The sequence below is a fragment of the Scylla paramamosain genome, chromosome 1, assembly GCF_035594125.1.
Source record: "Scylla paramamosain isolate STU-SP2022 chromosome 1, ASM3559412v1, whole genome shotgun sequence".
Classification (NCBI taxonomy): Eukaryota; Metazoa; Arthropoda; class Malacostraca; order Decapoda; family Portunidae; genus Scylla; species Scylla paramamosain.
Genome location: NC_087151.1, coordinates 17,446,748 through 17,469,646, shown reverse-complemented (window position 1 = coordinate 17,469,646; position 22,899 = coordinate 17,446,748). Strand labels below are relative to the sequence as shown.

Below are 22,899 nucleotides of genomic sequence, written 5' to 3'. Positions count from 1 at the left end.
TAGTGTGGAGTGGCTAGGCAGCTGGCCAGTCACTACATTACCCCCCCCCCCATGAAATGAGAAACAAAGGGGTACTACGAAGGCAGTAGCTGGAGAGGCAGTGAAGTGACAGGGAGTAGTGGGGGCAGAAGGGGCAGCGAAGGGGGGGGTTTGGTGTTGTCTCCCATGTAAGGGAGTGGCTGGGCACAGGGCTTGGCATGGATGCAGGAGTCCAATGACTGGTGACGAAGGCACCAATGGCGGGGGTCCACGAGGAGGTTGTGAGCCATGAGAAAATCTATGCTGAGGATTGGTTGGTCCATGTCTACCACCACGAATGCCCAGGGAAAGCGAAAGGCTGGCAGTGGGCCCAGGCGGAGATGGGTGAGGAGGGAGAGGTGACCCACGGAGGCTGAGCAAGGTGGCAAGGGTGGGGGCGAGTCAGGCGTGCTGCAGGGACAGGCGGCAGGTGGGTAGGACAGGTGGCGCACCAGCGGGTGGTGTTGGGGCAGGACAGGAGGTGGTGCACCAGCGGGTGGAGTTGGGGCGGGATGGGAGGTGATGCACCAGTGGGCGGTGTTGGGACGGGACGGGAGGTGGTGCACCAGCAGGTGGTGGCAGGCTGGGGCAGGAGGTGGTGCACCAGTGGGCGGCGCTGGGGTGGGATGGGAGATGATGCATGAGTGGGCGGTGTCAGGGTGGGATGGGAGGTGGCACACCAGTGGATGGTGGCGGGCTGGAACAGGAGGCAGTGCACCAGAAGGCAGTGGCTGGCTGGGGCAGGAGGTGGTGCACCAGTAGGCGGCGGTGAGCTGGGACAAGAGGTGGTGCACCAGCAGGCGGAGGTGGGCCGGGGCAGGAGGTGGTACACCAGTGGGTGGCAGCGGACTGGGACAAGAGGCAGTGCACCAGTGGGCGGTGTTGGGGCAGGACAGGAGGTGGTGCACCAGCGGGCAATGTTGGGGTGGGACAGGTCACATCACACCACAGCTGTGAGAGGGAGTCCGGGATGCGACACTGAAGCCTGGTCGCCTTCTTGTGCCACCGCTAGTGCTGCGTAGTCCATGGGAAGGGGGCGTGTGAATGTGACCATGCTGTGTGGGAGGCTACTGTCCCCAGAGCACGTATCACCACACCATCCCAAACCGCTTCGAGGTGAGGAAAACATAAAGCCATGTCAGGCATGAAGGTGGGAACGTCCCGCATGTTGCTTGTGGTCACCATTGCCTGCCACAGCGTCACTCCAGGGATCACCAACTTTAGTATTCTCCATGCCAAGGACACGGAGGCAAACACAGACCACAGTCTTGGGTTTATTATTGTTGTACAACAATGCCTGGGCGAGTGGCTGCGGGTGGCTGGTGCGAGGGTTGAGGCGAGACTAACTGCTGCCTCGTGGGTTCCCCAGCTCCCAGGTGCTTGACCTGACCAGACTTTGTCTGGCCAATCCCACACCTGGGAAGCTTAGCATGTAGGGAATCCAAGAGGATTAGCGAGGAGTGGCTAGCTGGCTGGCCAGTCACTACAAGACTTTTTTCTTTCTCTCATCCCTTTCTCTGATAGTCTAGAACTCCTTGCCTACAACTGTATTTCCTCCTTCCTATGACTTAAATTCTTTCAAGAGGGAGGTTTCAAGACACTTATCCTGTTTTTTTTTATTATTCTATCTGACATCTCTATGGGAAGTGGCATTAAGTGGGCCTTTCTATTAAAAATTTTTGTTGCCCTTGGCCAGTGGCCCTCTTACACACACACACACACACACACACACAGGCACAGCTGTAAGAGAGGGAGAGAGAGACAGTGGCATACACTAATGTGGATGGTTTAGTTTCAGTGATGGATGAAGTGAATGAATTTATAAAGCAAATGAACCAGACATCATGGCAATGGTAGAAACTAAACTAAGAGATTCAGAGACACCAAATTTAGAAGGGGGGAAAGTACAATATGTGGATACGAAACAGATGTGGAAAAGGAGGAGGTGGAGTGATGATGCTTGTTAAAAAGGGTATCAGGGTGGAGAGTGTGGAAAAGACAGAAGGCTTGGTGGAAGGCCTAAACTCACAACTAATAAATGGAAGAAGAGGAAGATGATATGTCACAGTGGTTAAGTTTTGACTCTAGCAACCTTGTGCAAAAGCCCTCTTGCTTGGAAGACACTGGAGAGTCTTCATGTGTGAAGATGAAGAAAACTTGCAGACTGGTGAAACCAATGAAGATGTGATTAATACAGGAGGGACTCCACTGAGGCAGAACTCAGCAGAAGTCCACAGTAACAGAAGGTACCAATCCCCTAGGGGCCCCTTTAGAATAATGAGATTCATATGAACACAATGTGTTTCTCAGACTTGAACCAGCACTAATCGAAGAAGAGCAAAGGGGTGAGAGGTGTACAGGTCTGAGCATTTCCATTGGAAGGAGAACGTGTCTTCTCTTTGCACAGCTGGACCTGACAGAGAAGACACACACAATGGCAGGTGATAGCTCATGGCTGTTGCAAGAGATCCAGATAAGGAGACCACCACACTCTGAAGTGAATCCACAAATTACATAGAAAAGTTGGAAGGTAGGTTTGAAGATGCATATGAAGAAAGCAAAAGCAGTTTTTATTTACAGATTACTGGATGCAGTGTTCATTCTGAATCCACACATTTGTGACAGAGGATGTCTGCCACTGCACTATGTGAGAGAGAGTTTTCTTGTGCCACTGTAGAATCTCCTTCATGAAGACTGAGATGGATTTGGTATAAATCCCACCTGAATTTCTTAAATAAAGCCACCATTGTCAAGTTATCTGACATTAGAGCAACCACTGAATTTGATAGCTCTTGTTGAAAAGATCAGAAGGCCTGGAAAGCAGCCAAGAGTTCCAGCTGATTGATATGGAATTTTCTCTCCACAGGACTCCACATTCTGGAGGCCAGTGGATCCCTGACATGATGTTTCACTTGTGAGGTGAAGCATCTGAGAGGTCTGCTACAGAGGTGCCACTATGAAAGTGGCATCTGCCACAGGATTCACTGGATCTAACCACCACCCAAGATCCTTCAGACACTGATGGGATGGTGGGACCTGACACCAATCTGCATCTGAGGCTGCCTTCCAGTGATCCTTGAGGTAGCACTGAAGGGACTGAACCCTTTAATGTCCATCTGGCACCAACCTCTCCAGTGAAGCCAAATACCCAGAAGAGACCACCATAAGGTGACCAGAGGGACTGTCTGAGACAGAAACTGTCTTGCCAATAATTGAAAACAACAGACTCATTCTGTAGATGAAGAAACCAGAGCTCTCACTAAATCCAGAACCATCCCCAAGTACTGTTTTGTCTGACTGGGACCCAAGTCAGACTTGTATAGATTGATCTGAATTCCAACTGGGAACAGAGATGAATGAAAGGTCTGGCAGCTCCAAGGCAACCCTGTTGAGTTGTACCCAACAGCAAATCATCTAGATATTGATGCAAGGTGTGTGCTTAAGCAAATACTGGTGCCATCATCCTGGTGAAGATCTGCAGAGCAGGGGCAAGGCAAAGATCCTGAAATCAAAAATAGCCTGCTTTCCCATATGAATTGCAGGTACAGGGTGGGGCAAATCAAATGCCCGAGTTTTGATAGGCTATTAGGAAAAATAAAACAATAATTACAGAATAATTTGTTGTTTTATTCAAATCAGTATACAATGCTGTTTGTGTGATCACTTTTTAAAGATGGCATCAGGAAGATGGTGGCCTTCTGTAGCGATGCACTGTTGAAGGCGATGTCTGAAGTTTTCAGCTGCTCTTTGGCACATCTCAAGGAGTATTACAGCGATTTCCTCCCAAATTCGCATCTTTAATTCTTCCAAATTGTGTGGCCGACCTCTGAACACTTTCTCCTTGAGATATCCCCACAGGAAAAAGTCGCAAATGCTCAAATCAGGTGAGCGTGGAGACCACTCAACATCACCCCTTCGAGAGACTAAGCGTGCTGGGAACATCTGTCGCAATTTGACCATTGCAACTTGAGCAGTGAGGGCTGTTGCTCCATCTTGTTGGAACCAGATGTCTCCCAGATTTGTTTCCTCACTTAATTCTTCCAATTTTGGTTCAAAAAAGTCTTCCAACATCGCAAGATAACGTTGAGAGTTGACAGTGACAGATCTTCCATCCTCTTCAAAGAAATAAGGTCCAATTACCCCAAATTTGGAAACTGCACACCAAACAGTAACTTTAGGGGAATGGAGCAGTCTCTGGTGAAGTTCTCTTGGGTTTTTTTCAGCCCAATAATGACAATTTTGTTTATTCACACTTCCAGAAAGGTGGAAGTGGGCCTCGTCACTGCTGAAAAAAGTTGATGGTTCAGGGATACGGTTCAACATTTCCTGGCAGCAATTCCTGCGATTTTCAAAGTCAGTAGGCTTCAATTCTTGAACAATCATTATTTTGTATGGATGGAACGATAAATCGTAATACAATATCCGCCTTAAAGATCAGTTAGACATGGCCAATGCAAGTGAATGCTTCCGGGCAGAGCGTCTTGGTGATTGTTCGACAGCTGCTTTAACTAAGGCCTTATTTTCCGGTGTTCTTACTGTTTTTGGTCTTCCACTACCCCTAGGTCTTCTTGTGGAACCATTATCTTCCAGTGCTTCAATCCAATGCCTGATTGCCTTGCCATCAGGGATGGGACCATGACGTGGAATGTTGAAGTGCAGGCGGAAGGCACGCTGGGTGGCGATGACAGAACGGCCATTTTTTAAATACGTGCGCACTGCAAAGCCGCGATGTTCACCTGACCAAGGCATGGCTGATACTGAAAATGGTGGGGTTTGGCGGTCACAACGAGACCACACACATCTTCCCAACACCACCACAGCTGTTGCACGTGCCTTTCAAAACTCGGGCATTTGATTTGCCCCACCCTGTAGTTGAGACTGAGAATGAATAGGAATATAAAAGTAGATATCATTTAAGTCTAATGATATCCTGAGGATGAATAGGAATATAAAAATAGGTATCATTTAAGTCTAATGATATCATTCAATTCTTCCTTGACCATCAAACAAGACCAATGCCACAATCTCCAAATAGAAGAGATTTTGGATAGAAATTGTTTTGATGAAGATGTGTTGAACACCAGTCTCTACCTGCTGAATTTTTCGAGAACTAGCTCTATGGCTCTATTCCTCAATAAGTCCTTCATCTTGAGACCCAGAGGCACATAATTAATTCTCTATCCCTTCTGCCTAAGTAAGAAAAGCTATTAGATTTCCCAATAAAGGAGGATGCAGAAAGGTAATAATATAACCATGAAGCAGACTTCACCACACATTCTTCCTCTCCCAACTCCTCTGACTCCCTCCAGCATCTTTGGAGGCAGGCCTCCACTAGTAATGAACAAAGAGTGACCTCTCCAAAGAGATTCTCCCTGGCCTCATGGTACCTGATGATGGGACCCCTTGCCTGAAATGACCCCATTGCCAGGGTTGATTGTCTGGAGGAGAAAGGAGCAATAGAAAGAGCAACTGGAGGTGCTGAAGAAACTACACCTCTCTTAGAAGGGCCCTTATCCTCTTTGAGGATGGGACCCACCTCTCAGGGAAGAGGCCAGACTCTGCATCATAGGAGACAGGAACTGCTGCTGGGATGTAGTCTGCTCCCAATTCTCCACTGCAGCCAGTACTGCTGGGTCAAACAACATATTAATCACAGATGAGGACATCAACTGACACCTCTCTGTCCCCAAAAGGGCTGGTTAAGGCATCCACCACTGTCTACCTCTTCAGCATCAAAAACTGGCAGTAAAATTCCTCAGCAAGCCTTAGCTAAACCAGAGAAAGATTCAAATACCTGCTTATCACCTCCCTGGGAAGCATCTGCCAGTGGCCAACACCTGGTCCATCCAGGAAGCCATGTCCATCATGGACCTACATAACTTTTAATTTTGGGCCAATAGATGGTAGGGTAAAGAAACAGACTAGTTCCCCAAGGATCTGAAAAAGACAACTCATCATTAAGTGGGAGGAGGTTCCAAGGTACCTTCCTCAGTCTGATGAAGTTATTTGACCCAGCAGTACCAGTCACTGGTGAATCTGATGGAAGTTAAGCAAGGCTTGGGATCCATCAGATTCTGCAGAGCCAAGGTGCCTCAAGTAAAGGGATATTAAGAAATTCCCTCATCCTGCCCATGACACTAATAAAGGGAGAGACATCTCCCTTAAAAGGAGAAACATCATCCTCTTCCTCTTCCTTGGTCCCCTGATAGTGAGGAGGAGGGAATTGGTCACCAGGCATGGGAGCCAAATGGCAGTAAACACCAACACCACCCCATCTAAAACAGGGAATTAACAAACAGCTATGAGAACCAACTGGCTGATGATACCAACTCCATGATAAAAACTGCTCACTGAGACAGGGACTTGGCTGTCAGGTGCAAGAACTGAGTGGCAGACAACAACTCTTCCCTGATAGCTGCTCACTGGACACATGAGCTTGGTTGACTGACTGGCAGACACTGGATCCCTGAACATAACCACTGCCTATTGGAAACAAAGAGTCTGAATATTCACTGCAGGGATGACTTTATTCTCTCAACTAGAAACAATTACTACACCAGTCTGCTGCCTTGGAACAGAATACACCAGTAATAATGAGGAAGAACACCTGGGCACCGTAGGTTTCAAAGCAGTCACTGATGCATCAGCCTGTTAAACCCCAGCAGCTGTTCTAGCATCAGAAGACTGGTAACCAACAACTTCCCAATAGCTTAAAACCAGAAAAAAGCCAGAGATTGGGGAAAAACATCCATGCATGATAAACTAGTCTTTATTTTGGTCACTCTGGCTTCCAAAACATCTGATGATTGAAGAACCCTCATTGTGTTTATGCTTATGGTCATGAGAACCCTTAGCTGATTTATACTCGAGTCTATACTTCTTTGTTCAGGGCTGTGAGATCAGGATCTGAGTCCTAGTAATATCCTAAGATACTATCACAGGTGTGACAGCTGACCTGACTTTTTAAGGAAGGCACATGTGAGGCAGATCACAGCTGACTGTTGTGAAGGGTGTATGCCTGCTGTTGCCATCAGGGTGGGCAAGTTAAAGCTAGCAACCCCCAGGGCTAGGCTGTGCAGCAAGGCATGGTGTGAGTGGAAGTGGGAGCACTGTAGCAGGAAGTGTTCTATCACTTCCTGTGTGTTCTTGCACCAGGGACACTGAGACTGCAGATGCAGGCAATGCCTGATGCAGGTGATGCAGGTGAACAGTGAGTGTGGTATGTCCTAGGCAGAGATGAGTGAGAGCTACATCCAGCACATGGGACTGTTTCCTCACCCATGGCTGAAGGGAGGAGTCTCTGTAGTACTGACACATAGACAAGACATGGAGGATGTCAATGAGTGTGTTGTCCCAGGAGGACTGGCTAACTTGAGAGATGAGGTGTCTTGCAGTGGAGAGAGGGAGGGGAAGCTGTGTGATTTTACCTACATCTGACAGGGACATCTTGGTGGCAATGTTAGCTATGTCATTCCACCTAATGCCAGAGTGAGAAGGCACCCATTGGAAAAGGATGTCCCGTCCCCCTGTAGTGAGGTGGAGGAGAGTCCTCTGCATGACATGAACCAGAGCTGTTGAAGAGAGCAAATGATGAGAGAGATGATGTAGGGAGGATTAAGAGTCAGTAGATGACAGCTTGGCTTTCCTGATGGGCACTGTGCAGGAAGATCAAGGTTTGGTGGAGGGCATAGAGCTCAGCCATCACTACATCTATATCTGGGGGGAGCCTCCATGTTTTGCAAATGGCAGTGCTGGGATCATATATGGCTGCTGCTGTGGTAGGAGGTGAAGGAAAGTGGGAGCCATCAGTATATATTTTCAGGTGGTGGTGCTACACTGATCTGTCTATCTACAGGAAGTGTGCTGCTGCCAGAGTGCTAGAAGATGGCTTATGGGAAAGGCCAGGAATGTGGTAACCAACAGCTTCCCAATAGCTTAAAGCCAGAAAAAAAGCCAGAGATCAGGGAAAAACATCCATGCATGATAATTGAGTCTTTATTTTGGTCATTCTGGCTTCCAAAACATCTGATGATGAAGAACCCTCATTGTGTCCTTGCTATGAGAGATATCTAGCCAAGGTGGTAGGAGGGATTGTGGGCTGGTGGGCTGTGGTGGTTGTGGTGGTAGACTAAAGGTGCTGTAGACAAGTAGTACTCAAACTAGTAGGGGCTACCATGATCCAGGGAGCCAGATTGGTGTCTGCTGGTTCATGTTTGAGTTGGAATATAGAGTGGCAAATGGATGGGACAATGGTAGGCTCATGGTGTGGTGGTAGTGGTAGCACACCACCTCTCTACTGTAAGTGGTAAGGGGTGAAATGTCACTTTCAGGATGTAAGGCCACAACAGGAAAGGATTTCATTTCTCCCATAGAAATCTGCAAGGCAGCATTCTGTATGGTGTTGAGGTTTGTAAAGGTGGAATGAGCAGCTGACCTGTAGAAGCTGCTACTGTACATTAGTTTAGCCATGGTGGAGACACAGTAGTACTGGAGGAGTAGATCCCTATTTGCTCCCCGAAACAGATACCAGTTATCCTCTTCATTATGTCCAGGTGTTTGTTGCAGGCCATCTGCAGGTATTCTATGTGTCTAGCTCAGGAGAAGGAAAGGCATGGACCATCCAGACATTCCCTGGAGGTTGTAGACTGTGGAGTATGAGACAGCTGCCCTTCAGTGTTATTGTGGGTGGGGAGAGAAGATATTTTAAGGTGAAACACATGAGTCTGCTTTTTTGTGCACTGAGTATTAGGCTCAAGGTGGCCACTCAAGCTTCAGCAGAAGATGCTGCCTCTTGTAGCTGGTGCTGTATCAGAGCCAGTGTTGCAGCCCTGCTGATAATGGTGATGTCATTAGCATATATGAGTAGGTGAGAGTGCAGGGAAATGTGCAGGTCTAACAAGATGTTGAAGATAAGAGGGGTGAGGATGGATGCGCAGAGGAATGGAGGTAAAGGAGCCAACTGTGACCTGGTAAGAGCAGCCTGAGAGGAAGTGTGTGATCCATACGAGGGTGGTTCCAGTGATGTTCATTTTAGCCAACTTATATAGCATTACCTTGTTGGGAACTGTGTGGAATGGTCACTCTAGTTCAAGGAAGAGAGTTGTCATTAACTGATGATGACAGCATGTGTCAGATGTGATATTCCATCTGCTCCAGTACATCCAGTGTGCTCCTGTAAAGCCAAAAGCCACACTACTCCTCACTCAGAAGATGCCTTTCTTCCCGCCACCAGGTGAGACTAGTGAAAACCAAGTGCTCCATCAGCCTCCCAACATGAGAGAAGTGCTAGTGCTACTGGATGGTATGCTGATGGCTGTGTCAGGTCCTTGCCAGGCTTGGGTATGAGGATGAGGATGACAGGTTTCCATAACAGGAAGGTCCCTGTTGGCCAATTGATGTTGAAGATCTGGAGAAGGCTCTCTTGTAGTGGAGGGGTAGGATGGGAGAGGAATTTGTTGGGGATCTGGTTGTGCCTGGTGCCTTCCTATTCTTGAGGGTGCTTGTGGTTTCCATGAGTTCTTGTTTAGTGAAGAGCTGAGATAGATCCAGTATGTTGGGGGACAAGATGGCATTGATGATAACCATGTCGAAGTCCTGGGGTGGGTGAAGAGTGGGAGAAATGCCTATGTTTGATTGGTAGTGGGCAGCCAAAACTGCTGCCCTCTGCAGGTCTTCCAAAGGCATTTGGTTGCTGTCCACTAGTGGGATGTGGTGGTGTGATGTTTTGCCCTCCATAGAGTGCAGGAAGTCCCATGTCCTTTTTTGTTGCAGAGGAAAATTTGAGGCTGAAAAAGTGGCTGTCCCATGCACTCCTTTTTGCCTTGAGTATAGTCTGAGAACACAAGGGATCTAAGTGGCGGTATTCCCTGCCCATCTGTGGCATTGGTGTTATATGCCACATTTTCCAGGCTTGTTGGTGAGCACAAACTGCTTGTGCACACTCAGTATTCCACTATGGTCTTCCTGGACAGTGTGGAGTGTGGCAGGTGGTGAGGTGGAAAGCTGTTTTTCCTGTTTCCACTCGGGATCAGCTGAGTTGATCTGCTGCATCTTCCATGGGGAGGTTGGAGAGGTCTAGGGTGGTTGTTAGAGCTTCCTTGAATGTCTGCCAGTTGTCAGTTTATACTGAGGATGGTGCTCTGGATGGAGTCTGGAAATGGCTTGGAGCAGGGAATTATGGATGGGTAAATGGTTGCTACCCATGTAGGGACCAGTTGTGAAGGTGGCATTGTGGAGGCTCAGATTACCCAGGAAGAGGTTGAGGAGAAAGCATGTGCCTGTGTGTGGGTGAAACCAGATTTGGAGGCCTGATGGGTTCAGGAGAGTGAGGTATTGGCAGTTCATCAGGATCTGGAATAGGATGTTGCCTGGGGTGTTCCTATGGTGTAGAGGTAGGGTAGGGTCCCAGCACTGGTGGTGGCCATTCAAATCCCCCATGATAAGCATAGGAGGCTGACAGCAAGGAAAGGTAGAGATGATATTCCTGTGGAAATGCAGCTCCACCAGGGGTGTAACAGACTGCTATGGTGAACTAGCCTCTTTGGAGATGGATCCTAGCAGCTACTACCTCCAGGTGTCCATTCTGGTACTGAGGTGGATTAAATTGGGAGTGGATGGGTGTGTCCATGAGGGCAATGATGACTCTGCCACTCTGCCGCTGTTGTTAGTCCTTTTGATAGATAGTATTGCTGGGCAAGATGAGAGAGAGGTGTGGTGGAAGCCACATCTCACACAGGCCAACAACTGAAGGTAGTGAGTCTCCCAGGTAAGTCTATAATTTATGTTTTTTTAAGGAGGGATCTGGAGTTCCACAGTAGAAAAGTAAGCGCCATTATCTGAGGAGTGCAGACAGAAGAGTGGAGAAAGCAGGCCAAAGCTTGGGTATGATATCTGGAAGTGTTATACCTTCTGTGAAGAGATGGTATCCCTTCCACAGAAAGGATAACAGGTTGGAGAGCACCTCTTCCTTGGGTGGTGGTGGGTACTTGTCTGGGGCTGCTGGTGGTTTATGCCTGGGGTGGAGATGGTGACTTGATTGGGGTGGTAGGGCTGAGAGGAGAAGAAGAGGGGACAGCATGGTGGACATCTAGGCACCTGGTTTTGTTGGTGAATTTCAGCCACCATTGTTAGGTGAAGCAGTGTAAAGTCAGTGGTGGGGCTGATAAGAGTTGGAGGATGAGTGATAGTCACTGTCAGTTTGTTGTGTGGCCTTTTCTGGTGAGTCTGCCTACCGTGTGGCAGGTGTGTGTCTTAGATGGAGGTAGCTGGGTCTATTTTTGGAGTAACTTCATCCTCCTGGGACTCCTACAGGATGGTGTATCTGTTGGTGGCATAGATGGCTGAGTAGGAGATTCCAGGACAAGTTAGGCTGGCTGATGGTGGGCAGGATGTTTCTATGATGTCTGATGGGGATGGAGTTGCCCTGTGGGACTTAGGTAGGTGAAGGTTCATCAGTTCTCTATTGATGTCCTGGGCAGGCTTTCCTTCCTGTAATAGGGAGGCGTAGAGTTGCTGGGCCTGGTGGTTATGGGGGCAATGAACTGACCTGGGGCCATATTGACCTCCACACCGAAAGCAGTGAAAGGTCCTTGTGCAGGTGGTATTGCCTTACCTGGGTGAGGTCTACTACACCTGGAACAGTTGACTGGCAATTGGCAAGTGTTGATGGAATGACCAGTCCTCTGACACCCTGGGGAGTGGAGGAGAGGAAGAAGGAAAGGCCATGGCTAGTAAACCATCTGGAGAATGGAGACCTGCTCTGGCAGGGCCCCTTTCACTTTGAGGCAAATCCATTTCCCAGTAACAGTCCTTGGTAGGCAATGGTTGGGGATCCAGGTAATGTCCATGACCTCATTGCCACTGAGGGACCGAAAACCATTCCAGATCTCCTGAATGTCAGAGTCCTCAGCAAACAGCCCCATCCTAGCATACTGGAAGGGCTCCTCTTCCCTCTTGGCCCAGTGACTGGTCACTTCCCAGTCTCCCAAGTTGAAGCTGGACCACCCCAGACATCTACTTAGGGAATGTTGTGTTCCCATATGACAATGATGAGGGAAGAGCCATTTCCAAAAGAATGGGTTTCCCCTCTAAGGATGTAAATACTGAGTGGGGAGGTGTTGAGGGCTTTGGAGACCTTGCTGGGGTTGGCAAAGACCCGGGCACTGTTGGTAGCATGAAGCAGAAAGGATGCCTTTACAAAGGCATCTGGAAGAGCCTCAAAGTCCGGAGATGTGCACGGGGTCTTCTTCTGGCCTTCTGTTGTTGGAGATGGTGTCCTCCCCCTCTTGCTGGATGAGGTGGAGGAGAATTCTTGGAAGTTGGTTTCCATCTTGGAGACTCCAGCATCATCTTGCCCTTCCATGGCAGAGAAAGGTAGTGGTGACCATAGGTCAGCCACTCAGCTGGTCTTCTGTAGTGATTGGTATTGCTAAGATAATGAGTTACAAGAAGCACCATGTGGGGAAAACACTTGTCACGCACCCACAGCAGTGGCCTGAGCCACTGGGTGGTGATGTCACACCCTTAGGAACAATGATGATATTCAGCCCCCAGACATCTTCACTACTGTGCTGATGGTCTGGCAGCTGGTGAGTGAGTTCCGAGTCTATACTTAACACTTTACAGGTAAGTTAGAAACTGACTTCCAGATAAATCAATACATAACTCACAATATGAAGAAAATAACAAAACAATTGTGAACACAAGATACAATCCAGATGAGGATCTACCTTAACAGATGGTAAATGCATCAAACACAAAGACATTTTCATGACACACACACACACACACACACACACACACACAAAAAAAAAAAAAAAAAAAAAAAAAAAAAACATACAGGCAAACACCTGACTGATGACAAAAAACTCTGCTAAAATGTAAAAAAAAAGGCAAAGATCCAGTGAAAACATATAACTGGGAATAAAGATCCATCTCCTGCAGCAGCATCAGAGAGAATGAAGATCCTTTCTAGACTAGGGTCAACTACTCTTCTCGAGCTAACTTCAGAGGAATCAGGAAGGCAGTAACTCATGTTTTCTTATATTCCCTGAATAGCAGGGAGTTTGTTTTCATATGCTTTCTGTGTGAATGAAGAGTTTAAGCAATAATTAATAAAAATGGATTCTAGTATGTGTAACAACAAACTCACTTTCATAATCCTTGAGAGCTTCAGTGTTATTGTTGGCAATGAGGTGGTCGGTCTCCCTCACAAAGGTCAACATGCCTCCAAAATGAGGTGCCAACACTTCCTCAATATATTCTCCTGTACGTTGACCCAAGAGTTCCTTCAATCGTTCACACTCTCTGCTGTCCTCCCTTGTCTTTTCCTGTGTATGATACAATTACACAACCTTAGAGTAGATAACAAGAGTATCTTAATAGGAATGTTACTGCAGTCCTAAAGAAGAATGTTTCACAAATCTGAATGATTGCTTCAATGCTGTTGGAACTTAATTGACAAAACAAATCTAAAAGGTACATTAACACGTTTGGTGATGAGATAATCTAATATAAAGATTCAGATTTGAATCTATTAAAGAATGCAAATTAACCAACTGTGATCTGCACCATAAAAATATTGGAACAATCTTTTATATAATCTTTACATTAAATCATCCCATCACCAAACATAAATATACCTCTTACACTAGTTTTGTTGGTTAAGTGTCAACATACTCCTGTTACCAACAAAAAATCTATAGAAATATAGAAAAGCTTATACAGTTTTAGTATTGAATGAGGCTGGCCTTCAATTTAGATTGCCATAAGTCTGTGGAGCCTTTTGCCACTTAGTGCACAGGTTGGCCCTTAGACATTGGTGGAATCATTGGGAAGTGTTACATCCGTCAAATTTCCTAAAGTAGATATAGCCTAGCAACAGAACAAATGGCTGTGCCCAAGGATGTTTTGATGTCCTGGAGCATGTAGTCTTTCTTCTAACTGGCTGACTGGTAATTTTGATACTGAAATTACCCCCACTTGGGCATTATTGTCTTTACAGTCAGGTCACCACTTATGTGGCTGCAAGGTTCTGCTAACAGCCTGTGTTAGATGCAATTCAGGTTAGAGTTATAATGAAAGCAATATCAGAAAATGACTATGGCTCTGACCTAGCTCGGATAGGCCCCCCAAAATCAAAATATTTCTATACTATCCAAAACATCAAATTTTCTTAAATACAGTATGCCCCAGAGTTTCACTGCATTTGAGTTTCGTGAAACTCAAATGCTGAGTCATAAATTCTTACCATTCTGACTTTCACACATAATCTTGGGTTTTATGATTTTGTGGCACATGAGTCACTCATTCCTATCACTGGTGTCACAGATAATGAAAATAAGTACATTCATGCTATGTATTTTATCTGTATTTCTATGCAAAATTCTTTATTTTCATCAACCATTTGTTAGCCACAACACAACTCTTGGAGGCATGAATTGAAAGAGAAGAGAAGAAGAAGGCTGGCAATGGTGCTGCTGCATTGTGAAAAACACAAACAAATGAGAGGTGTCTTACTACTGTGTTGGATATGATGGTGGCCAGCCCATAAACTGCTGCATCACACTGAATGTGAGGACAAAATACACTCTCACACAGTTTTATATACAGTGACACTGCACTGCTGAATCACACCAGATTTGAAGACAGAACACACACTCACATATATCTTAGATATGATAGCATTGCATTGCAGCACCACTGCACTCTGCCAAATATGAGGACAAAACACACACACCCACACAATCTTAAATATGATGGTGCTACACTGTTGCACCCTGATGAATATGAAGACAAAATACACATATGCACACACTCTTAGATACGATGGTGCTGCTGCACAGTTGCACCCTGCTGAATATGAGGACAAAACACACACTCACACAGGCTTAGATGTGATTAAGCTGCACTGCTGCACCCTGCCTAATGTGAAGACAGAACACATTCTCACACAATCTTAGATGCAATGGTACTGCACTACTGCACCCTACTGAATGTGAAGACAAAACACACATACACTCATAGTCTTGGATGCAATGGCACTGCATTGCTGCATCCTGCTGAATGTGGAGAAAAAACACAAACACAAACACACACACAAACCAAAACTGGAATATGTCACAATTGTTTGGTCACCCCATAATAAAAAGAAAATAAGGAAAATAGAAAGGATCCAAAGAGCTGCAACCAAATTGGTACCAAGTTTGAGAGATTTAACCTATGAAGAAAGATTAAGGGGATTGAAGCTTCCACCATTACAAGAGAGAAGAGAAAGAGGGGACCTGATTGCTATTTACAGAGCTTTAAAGGACAAGGATCAAGTTGACAAAGAAGACTTATTTGTGTGGGGCTCAAGAGATACAAGAGGACATGGAGTGAAATTGAGGAAAACAGCAAGTAGAAGAGATATCAAGAAATATGGTTTACCAAACAGAAGCATAGAAATATGGAACAACTTAGATGAAACAGTGGTACAAGCAACAGATATTCATGAATTTAAAGTTAAGCTGGATGCTTATAGATATGGAGACAGGACAGCACAAGCATAGCTCTTTTCCTGTAAAACACAACTAGGTAATTAGGTAAACACACACACACACACAAAGTAGATGAAGTATACACTATTTGAGTCCACTGGGAAGAAGTGATCACATGACAATAGAAATAGTAGTACAGGAGGAAACAGTGTTGCACAGGAATGAAAAATAGGAGACAAAACTACGCTAAGGCAAACTTTGCAGAGCTTAATAAATTTTATGGAAAAATTAACTGGAAAGAGCTATTTGGAGGTAAAGTAGTGCAAGAAAAATATGAGATATTTTTTAGCAAGTATAGAGAGGGGGTGCAACAATTTGTGCCAAGTTATAAAGTGAAAATTGGGAAGCATGAATGGTATAATGCCAGGTGTGTAGAAGCAAAAAAGAAAAAGGACATGGCATGGAAGAAATGATGAGAAATCTGAACAGAAATACTAGGGAAGAATACAGAAGGGCAAGGAATGAATATGGTATAATAAGAAGAGAAGAATACAGTAAGAAAATACAAGAAAGATCCCAAACTCTTCTATAGATACATAAATGGAAAAATGAAACATAGGGATGACATAAAGGAGAAGGAAGAATTTATGAAACTAATGAATGAGTTTTCAATTTGTGTTTACAAAGGAAACTGATTTTGTGGTGCTGAGTGGTATCACAGAATGTGGGAACACAGGAGGTACAAGAAAAGAGACAAGAAATCAAGAAACTACTGGAAGAGCTGGATGTTAGAAAAGTTATGGGACCAGATCAAGTAAATGGATAGATATTAAAAGAATGCAGAGAACAAATGGAGAAACCCATGTAGGATATAATAAACAGCTTGTTGAGAGAAGGAAAAGTACTAAGGGAATGGAAAAGAGTTAACATAGTGCTAATATACAAAGGGGGAAATAAAATGGAACTATTAAATTACAGACCAGTGTCACTAACAAGTATTTTAAGCAAGCTTTGTGAAATAGTAATTAAAGACAGGTGGGTGCAATATCTAGAAGAGGAAAAGATAATTACAGAAAAGCAATTTGGATTCAGGAAAGGGAGACCCTGTGTCACAAATCTACTAAGCTTCTACACGAGAGTAACAGATGGAGTGCAAGAGAGGGATGGATAGGTTGATGCAGTATACCTGGATCTCAAAAAATCATTTAATAAAGTTCCCCACAAAAGTCTTATGAGGAAGTTAAAGAATGGAGGAGGACTAAAGGGAGCAACATTGAATTAAATGGATGATTATTTACAAAGGAGGGAAATGAGAACAGTAATCAGAGACACTAATTCAAATTGGTGTTATGTGACAAGTGGGGTACTGCAAGGATCTGTGTTTCAAATATATAAATGATATGACAGAGGATCTAAATAGTTAAATAAACCTTTTTGCTGATGATGCAAAAAATAATGAAAATAATAAAGGATGTAAATCACTGCAAGGAGTTACAAAAGGATACTGACAAGATACATGCATGGAGCCAAAGATGGAAACTGAAATTTAATGCCAAAAAATGTCACATATTAGAAATAGGAAAAAGTGAAAAGGGACCTTCATGGAATTACAAAATAGAAGGAGAAATAATAACGAAAAATAATGAAGAAAAGATTTTGGAGTAATGATCCAAGACACACTATCACCTAAAAGGCAAATAAATGGAATATTCAGCTTGTTAATAAACATTAGGGTGGCGTTCAACTATTTAGATAAAAAAAATTATGAAGAAAATTATAACAAACATTATACAATCTAAATTGGAATACACAGCCGTAATTTCCGCTCTACATATACGGAAACTGGAAAGAATACAGAGGATAGCGGTAAAGAAGGTACCAGAAATGAAAGACTTAAGCTATGAAGAAAGACTTGAAGAGATGGGATTACCAGCACTACAAGAGAGAAGGGAAAGAGGAGACCTGATAACAATGTACAAATTAGTAAACAATATAGAAAGAATAGACAGAAATGACTTACTACCACAAATGGAAGAGAAGGGAGACAGATAATGGGGCATGGGAAGAAAATAAAGAAGAGTGGATGTTTGAGCAACATCAAGAAATACAGCTTCAGTATTGAACTACCGAAATCTGGAATATCTGAATGAAGAGGTGGTTGTGGCAAGCAGTATACACATATTTAAAGAGAAACTGGATAAACATGGTTATGGAGACTGGACAAAATGAGCTTTGGCTTGTGCCCTGTATAATACAACTAGGTAAATACACACACACACACACACACACACACACACACACACACACACACACACACACACACACACACACACGGCAGTGGTGGAGCTGAAAGGACATGTTTCCTAGTGCTCTGCATATAGAAGGAAGGAATAACACAAATTGCTCATGGTGGAACAAGATATGTTTTGAAGACACAGGAATACCTAGGTGGTAAATAGGGAGGGAAGGAACAGTACTGTGAGTATAGTTTTCCCATCACTAGGAAAGTTTGGTTTGGTTTGTTTACATTTTGGACAAACATGGCAGAAGACAGCACCCCAAAAGAAAGAGGTTCATCTGAAGGTTTTACTGGAGAAGAAAGAGAATTAAATAATAGTCTGCAGTGTAGAAAAATTTTGCATATGGAAGAAATGATGGACAAATTATTGGAGATAATAAAGACATTGGAGGCACACCAGAAGGAGACAGGTATGGAGTTGATGACTATTACAGCAAAGTTGAGTGAGATGGAAGATAAAAATGAAAAGTTAAAGGTGGAAAATGAATGTTTAAAGAAACAAATAAAGGAAAAAGTAGAAACTGTTCAGAAAGGAAATGAAGAAATGAAAGCAAGTGTAAAAGATGTGGAAATGAGGCAAAATAAGTGGTTAAATGAATGTAAATTTGAAGAAGAATCACTAAAGAAAATAATAGAACAACAAGAAAATGAGAAACAAAACCTGAGACAGAAAGTGGTAAATGTTATTAAAGAAGAGAAAAAAATAGTGAGAGACACTGTAGAAAAATATAAACAAGTAATCGTATTTGGTTTTGGTTTAAAGGAAAAGAAAATAGTAAGCAGAATTCAAAGAGAGGAAAAGGAAAAGAAAATGTTGAATAAGTTACTGAAGAAAGTGACAGGTGAAGACAGCCAGGTTGTAAAGCAAGTGGAAGAGTTCCAAAGAATTGGGAAATATAAAGAAGAAAAAAATGAGACCCATAAGGATAAGGTTTGCAACACAGGTACAAGCAGAAGTAATTAATGGGTCTTGGAGGTTGTCTGGAGATAAAGAATATAAGAATGTATGGATAAACAGGGATATGGATGAGACTGAAACGTTGAAGCAAAAGGAACTGGTAAATGAGGCTAAACAAAAAAACAAACAGTGAACGGAGGAGGAGAAGTTTTTCTGGAGAGTAAGATATGAGAGTAAAGAAATGGTACATCAAACAGTAAGTAAAGCATGTTATACTAATGTAAATGGATTAATGTCAACAAAGATGGAATTAAATGAGTTATTAAACAGAACCACACCAGATGTTGCTGTATTATGTGAGACAAAGTGGAAAAATGAATTTGAACTCTTGACATTGGTGATGATAAATATGATTTATGGATGAAAAACAGAAGTGATAAGGGAGGAGGTGGAGAGACAATTCTGACTAAAAAATGTGTCAAAGTAAAGGTAATAAAAAGTGAAGACAATTCTGAAATTCTACAAGTGATGATTAGAAATGGAAATGGAAGGATAATGAATTATGTAGGAGTGTATGTGCCACCTATGACCAAAGCTTGGCAAAAAGAAGAGCATGAAGAGATGTTGGTAGATGTGTTAAAAGGTCTTGAAAAGATAGTGATGGAAAGTAGTGATATAGTTATTGTTAGTGATTTTAATTGTAAGGAGATAAATTGGGAGACATTGATAACTACTGGAAGTGAGAGCTCAAGGAGTAATAGACTACTGAACTGGGCAGTGGAAAACTTGATGACTCAATGGGTTGACTATGATACCAGATTTAGTGGAAGAGATAAACCATCAAGACTTGATTTAGTGTTTACCAAGGATATGGAAATTATTGAAACTATACACTATGATAGTCCTCTAGGTACAAGTGATCATGTGTTGATGGAATTTAATTTGAAAAATGAAAATGTAATCATTGATGAAAATTATAAGGTGAAAAGATTTAAATATAGTAAAGCTAACTTTGAAAAATTAAGATTAAGAAAGTACTTTGTTGCCATGGACTGGAAAGACTCTGAAGATGCAGAAGATGTTTGGGAAAAATGGGATGAATTTATAAGGATATATAATTCTGCTGTGGAGAAATTTGTACCTAAAAGGAGGAGCGAGATGTAGAAAGGGTAAAGAATGGTTCAATACAAAATGCAAAGAGGCTAGAAATCGTAAATGAAATACTTGGAATAGATGGAAGGAGAGGAAAACTGAGAGCAGATGGGAGGAATATACTGATCCTAGAAACAAGTACACTGAAATAATAAGAATGAAGAGAAGAAACTATGAAACAGATATAATAGATAAGTATAAAAATGAACCCAAACTATTCTTTAGACATATTAATGGGAAGATGAAGAAGAAGAAAGGTGTATCAAGACTGAAAGTTGAAGGAAAAATCTGTGATGATGCACAGGACATGGCGGAGGTTGTGAACAATAGTTTCATATCGGTATTTACTGTGGAGGGGGAGTTTGATGCTGGAAGGGATAAGTTGTTGAGGAATATACTGAGTACAGTCCCAGTCAGTTCTGAAGAAATACTTAAGATGATGGAAGAACTTGAAGTAAATAAAGCAACTGGTGCAGATGGACTATCAAACTAGATATTGAAGGAATGTAAAAAACAACTGGCTGATAAAACTCACAGCCTAGTGGTGACATCACTATCACAGGGAAGAGTACCAAAAGATTGGAAGAGAGCAAATATTACACCTATATACAAAGGAGGAAATAAGGAAAATCCACTAAATTATAGACCAGTGTCCTTGACTAGTGTTATAGGAAAATTATGTGAAAGAACAGTAAAGGAAAGATAGATGGAACACTTGGAAAGAGATAAAGTTTTAGTAAATTGTCAATTTGGATTTAGGACGGGAAGATCATGCTCCATGAACTTTTTGTCCTTTTGTTCAAGGGTAGTTGATATTGTGCAGGAGAGAGACAGATGGGTGGATGGTGTCTACTTAGACTTGAAGAAGGCATTTGAAAAAAGTACCACACTGAAGATTGCTATGGAAGAAAAAAAATTATGGAAAAATTGGAGGAAGACTGCTGGAGTTGATGGAGGATCATCTGGATGATAAAGAGATGAGAACTATAATACAAGACCAAGATTCATCATGGCTGAAAGTAACTAGTGATGTCCCACAGGTGTCAGTGTTGGGATTGATAATGTTTGTAATATATGTGAACGACACAAATAAAGAAATAGATAGTTATATGAACTTATTTGCAGATGATGCTAAGCTGATGAGAAGGGTAGAAAATGTAAATGACTGTATGGTAGTGCAAGATGATTTAAATAAGATAAATAGATGGAGTAAATCTTGGCAAATAGAATTCAATTTAAGTAAGTGTAAATTAATGGAGTTTGGTAAGAGTAAGAAAAGAATACAATATCATTATGAGATGGAAGGTGTGAAGTTAAAGAAGTCAAAAGAGGAAGTGGATTTAGGAGTAACAGTTACTGAAAATTTTACTTCGAAGACACATTGGTAAAATTTGTAGATAGATATAGAGATGGGATACTATGAGATTACTCTCCTCCCATAAACCACAACTAGGTAAATACAACTAGGTAAATACACACACACACACACACACACACACACACACACACACACACATACATACACATACACATTTGGAATGTAATTAACAACTCACTGATAAAGGAAAGAGTACCAAGGGAGTGGAAGAGAGCAAATATAGTGCCAATACACAAAGGAGGAAGGAGGACTGAGCCACTAAATTATAGACTGGTGTCGCTAAATAGTGTTGTGGGGAAGATCTGTAAAATAGTGATCAAGGAAAAGTGGGTGCAATATTTGGAAGAAAACAAAGTTATAAGAAATAGCCAATTTGGTTTCAGAAAAGGAAGGTCATGTGCGACAAATTTACTAAGTTTCTATACAAGAGTAATATATGAAGTTCCACATAAAAGACTACTGTGAAAGATGGAACATATAGGAGGACTGAAAGGGACAATGCTAAAATGGATGAGGGACTACTTAAAGGATAGAGAAATGAGAACTGTGATCAGGGACACCTGTTCAAGTTGGATTAATGTAACAAGTGGAGTACCACAGAGGTCAGTGTTAGCATCCATTATGTTCCAAATATACATCAGTGATATGCAGGAAGGTTTGACCAGTTATATTAATCTGTTTGTTGATGATGCAAAACTGTTAAGAGTAATAAAGAGCCATGTTGATTTTATGGAGTTGCAAAGAGATATTGACAAGATTTATGGGTGGAGCAAGAAGTGGAAATTGGAATTCATTGCTAAGAAATGCCATGTGATGGAATTGGGAAAGAGTAAAATAAGACCTGCATGGGACTGTAAAATGTGGAAGTAATAATGAAGAACAAGGAAGAGAAAGACCTAGGAGTGATTAAACAAGATACCCTGACCCCAGAATGGCATATAAGTGAGATATTTGGCTTGAAGTGCAGAATGTTAACAAATATTAGGGTGGCATTTCATTACATGGATAAGACTTTGGTGAAAAAAAATTATAGCCACTATGCTATGTCCCAGGCTGGAATATGCAGCAGTGGTGTGGTCTCTGCATATGAAAAAAGGTATAAAGAAATTGGAAAGAATTCAAAGGGCAGCTACAAGGATGGTAACGGAGCTAAAAAGACCTAACATATGAAGAGCACTTGAAAGAAATGGGACTACCAACTTTGCAAGTTAGAAGAGAAAGAGGAGATCTAATAATGATGTATAAAATAGTAAACCGCATTGAGAAGATAGACAAACAGGACCTGGTGTTGCTAGAAGATGAAGCTCGACAGACGAGAGGGCACTCAAAGAAGATCAGGAAGAGTCAGTGTTTGAGGGACATCAAGAAGTACAGTTTTCCACACAGAATTGTGATATCTGGAATGGCCTAAATGAAGAGGTTGTTACAGCACCAAACTTGCATAAATTTAAGGAAATGCTGAATAAATATGGATATGGAAGCAGGACACTATGACCCCTGCTCGAACCCTGCATTATACAACTAGGTAAATACACACACACACACACATGAAGGGGAAAATAAAGAGATTTTACTTGAGAGAAATGGAGATGAAGTTAAGGAAATGGTACATATGAAAGGACCAGGAATAAATGATGGACTAAAAGTCCTATATACAAATGTGAATAGGTTAAGATCA

At 42.8% G+C, this 22,899-nt stretch overlaps 1 protein-coding gene across 5 annotated transcripts in view; it reads right to left on the bottom strand.

The window, feature by feature from the left end:
• Positions 1-22,899, bottom strand: part of LOC135101636 (vacuolar protein sorting-associated protein 52 homolog) — a 241,875-nt gene that overhangs the window by 25,519 nt on the left and 193,457 nt on the right. For 4 of the 5 annotated variants that reach the window (XM_064005942.1, XM_064005905.1, XM_064005913.1 and 1 more), the window contains 2 exons: positions 13,169-13,346; positions 5,555-5,644 (listed from right to left, as the gene is read on the bottom strand). In XM_064005942.1, the coding sequence (XP_063862012.1) occupies positions 5,555-5,644; positions 13,169-13,346 (268 nt within the window). The remainder of the gene's footprint in view (positions 1-5,554; positions 5,645-13,168; positions 13,347-22,899) is intronic. The other variant, XM_064005933.1, reaches the window with a different exon arrangement.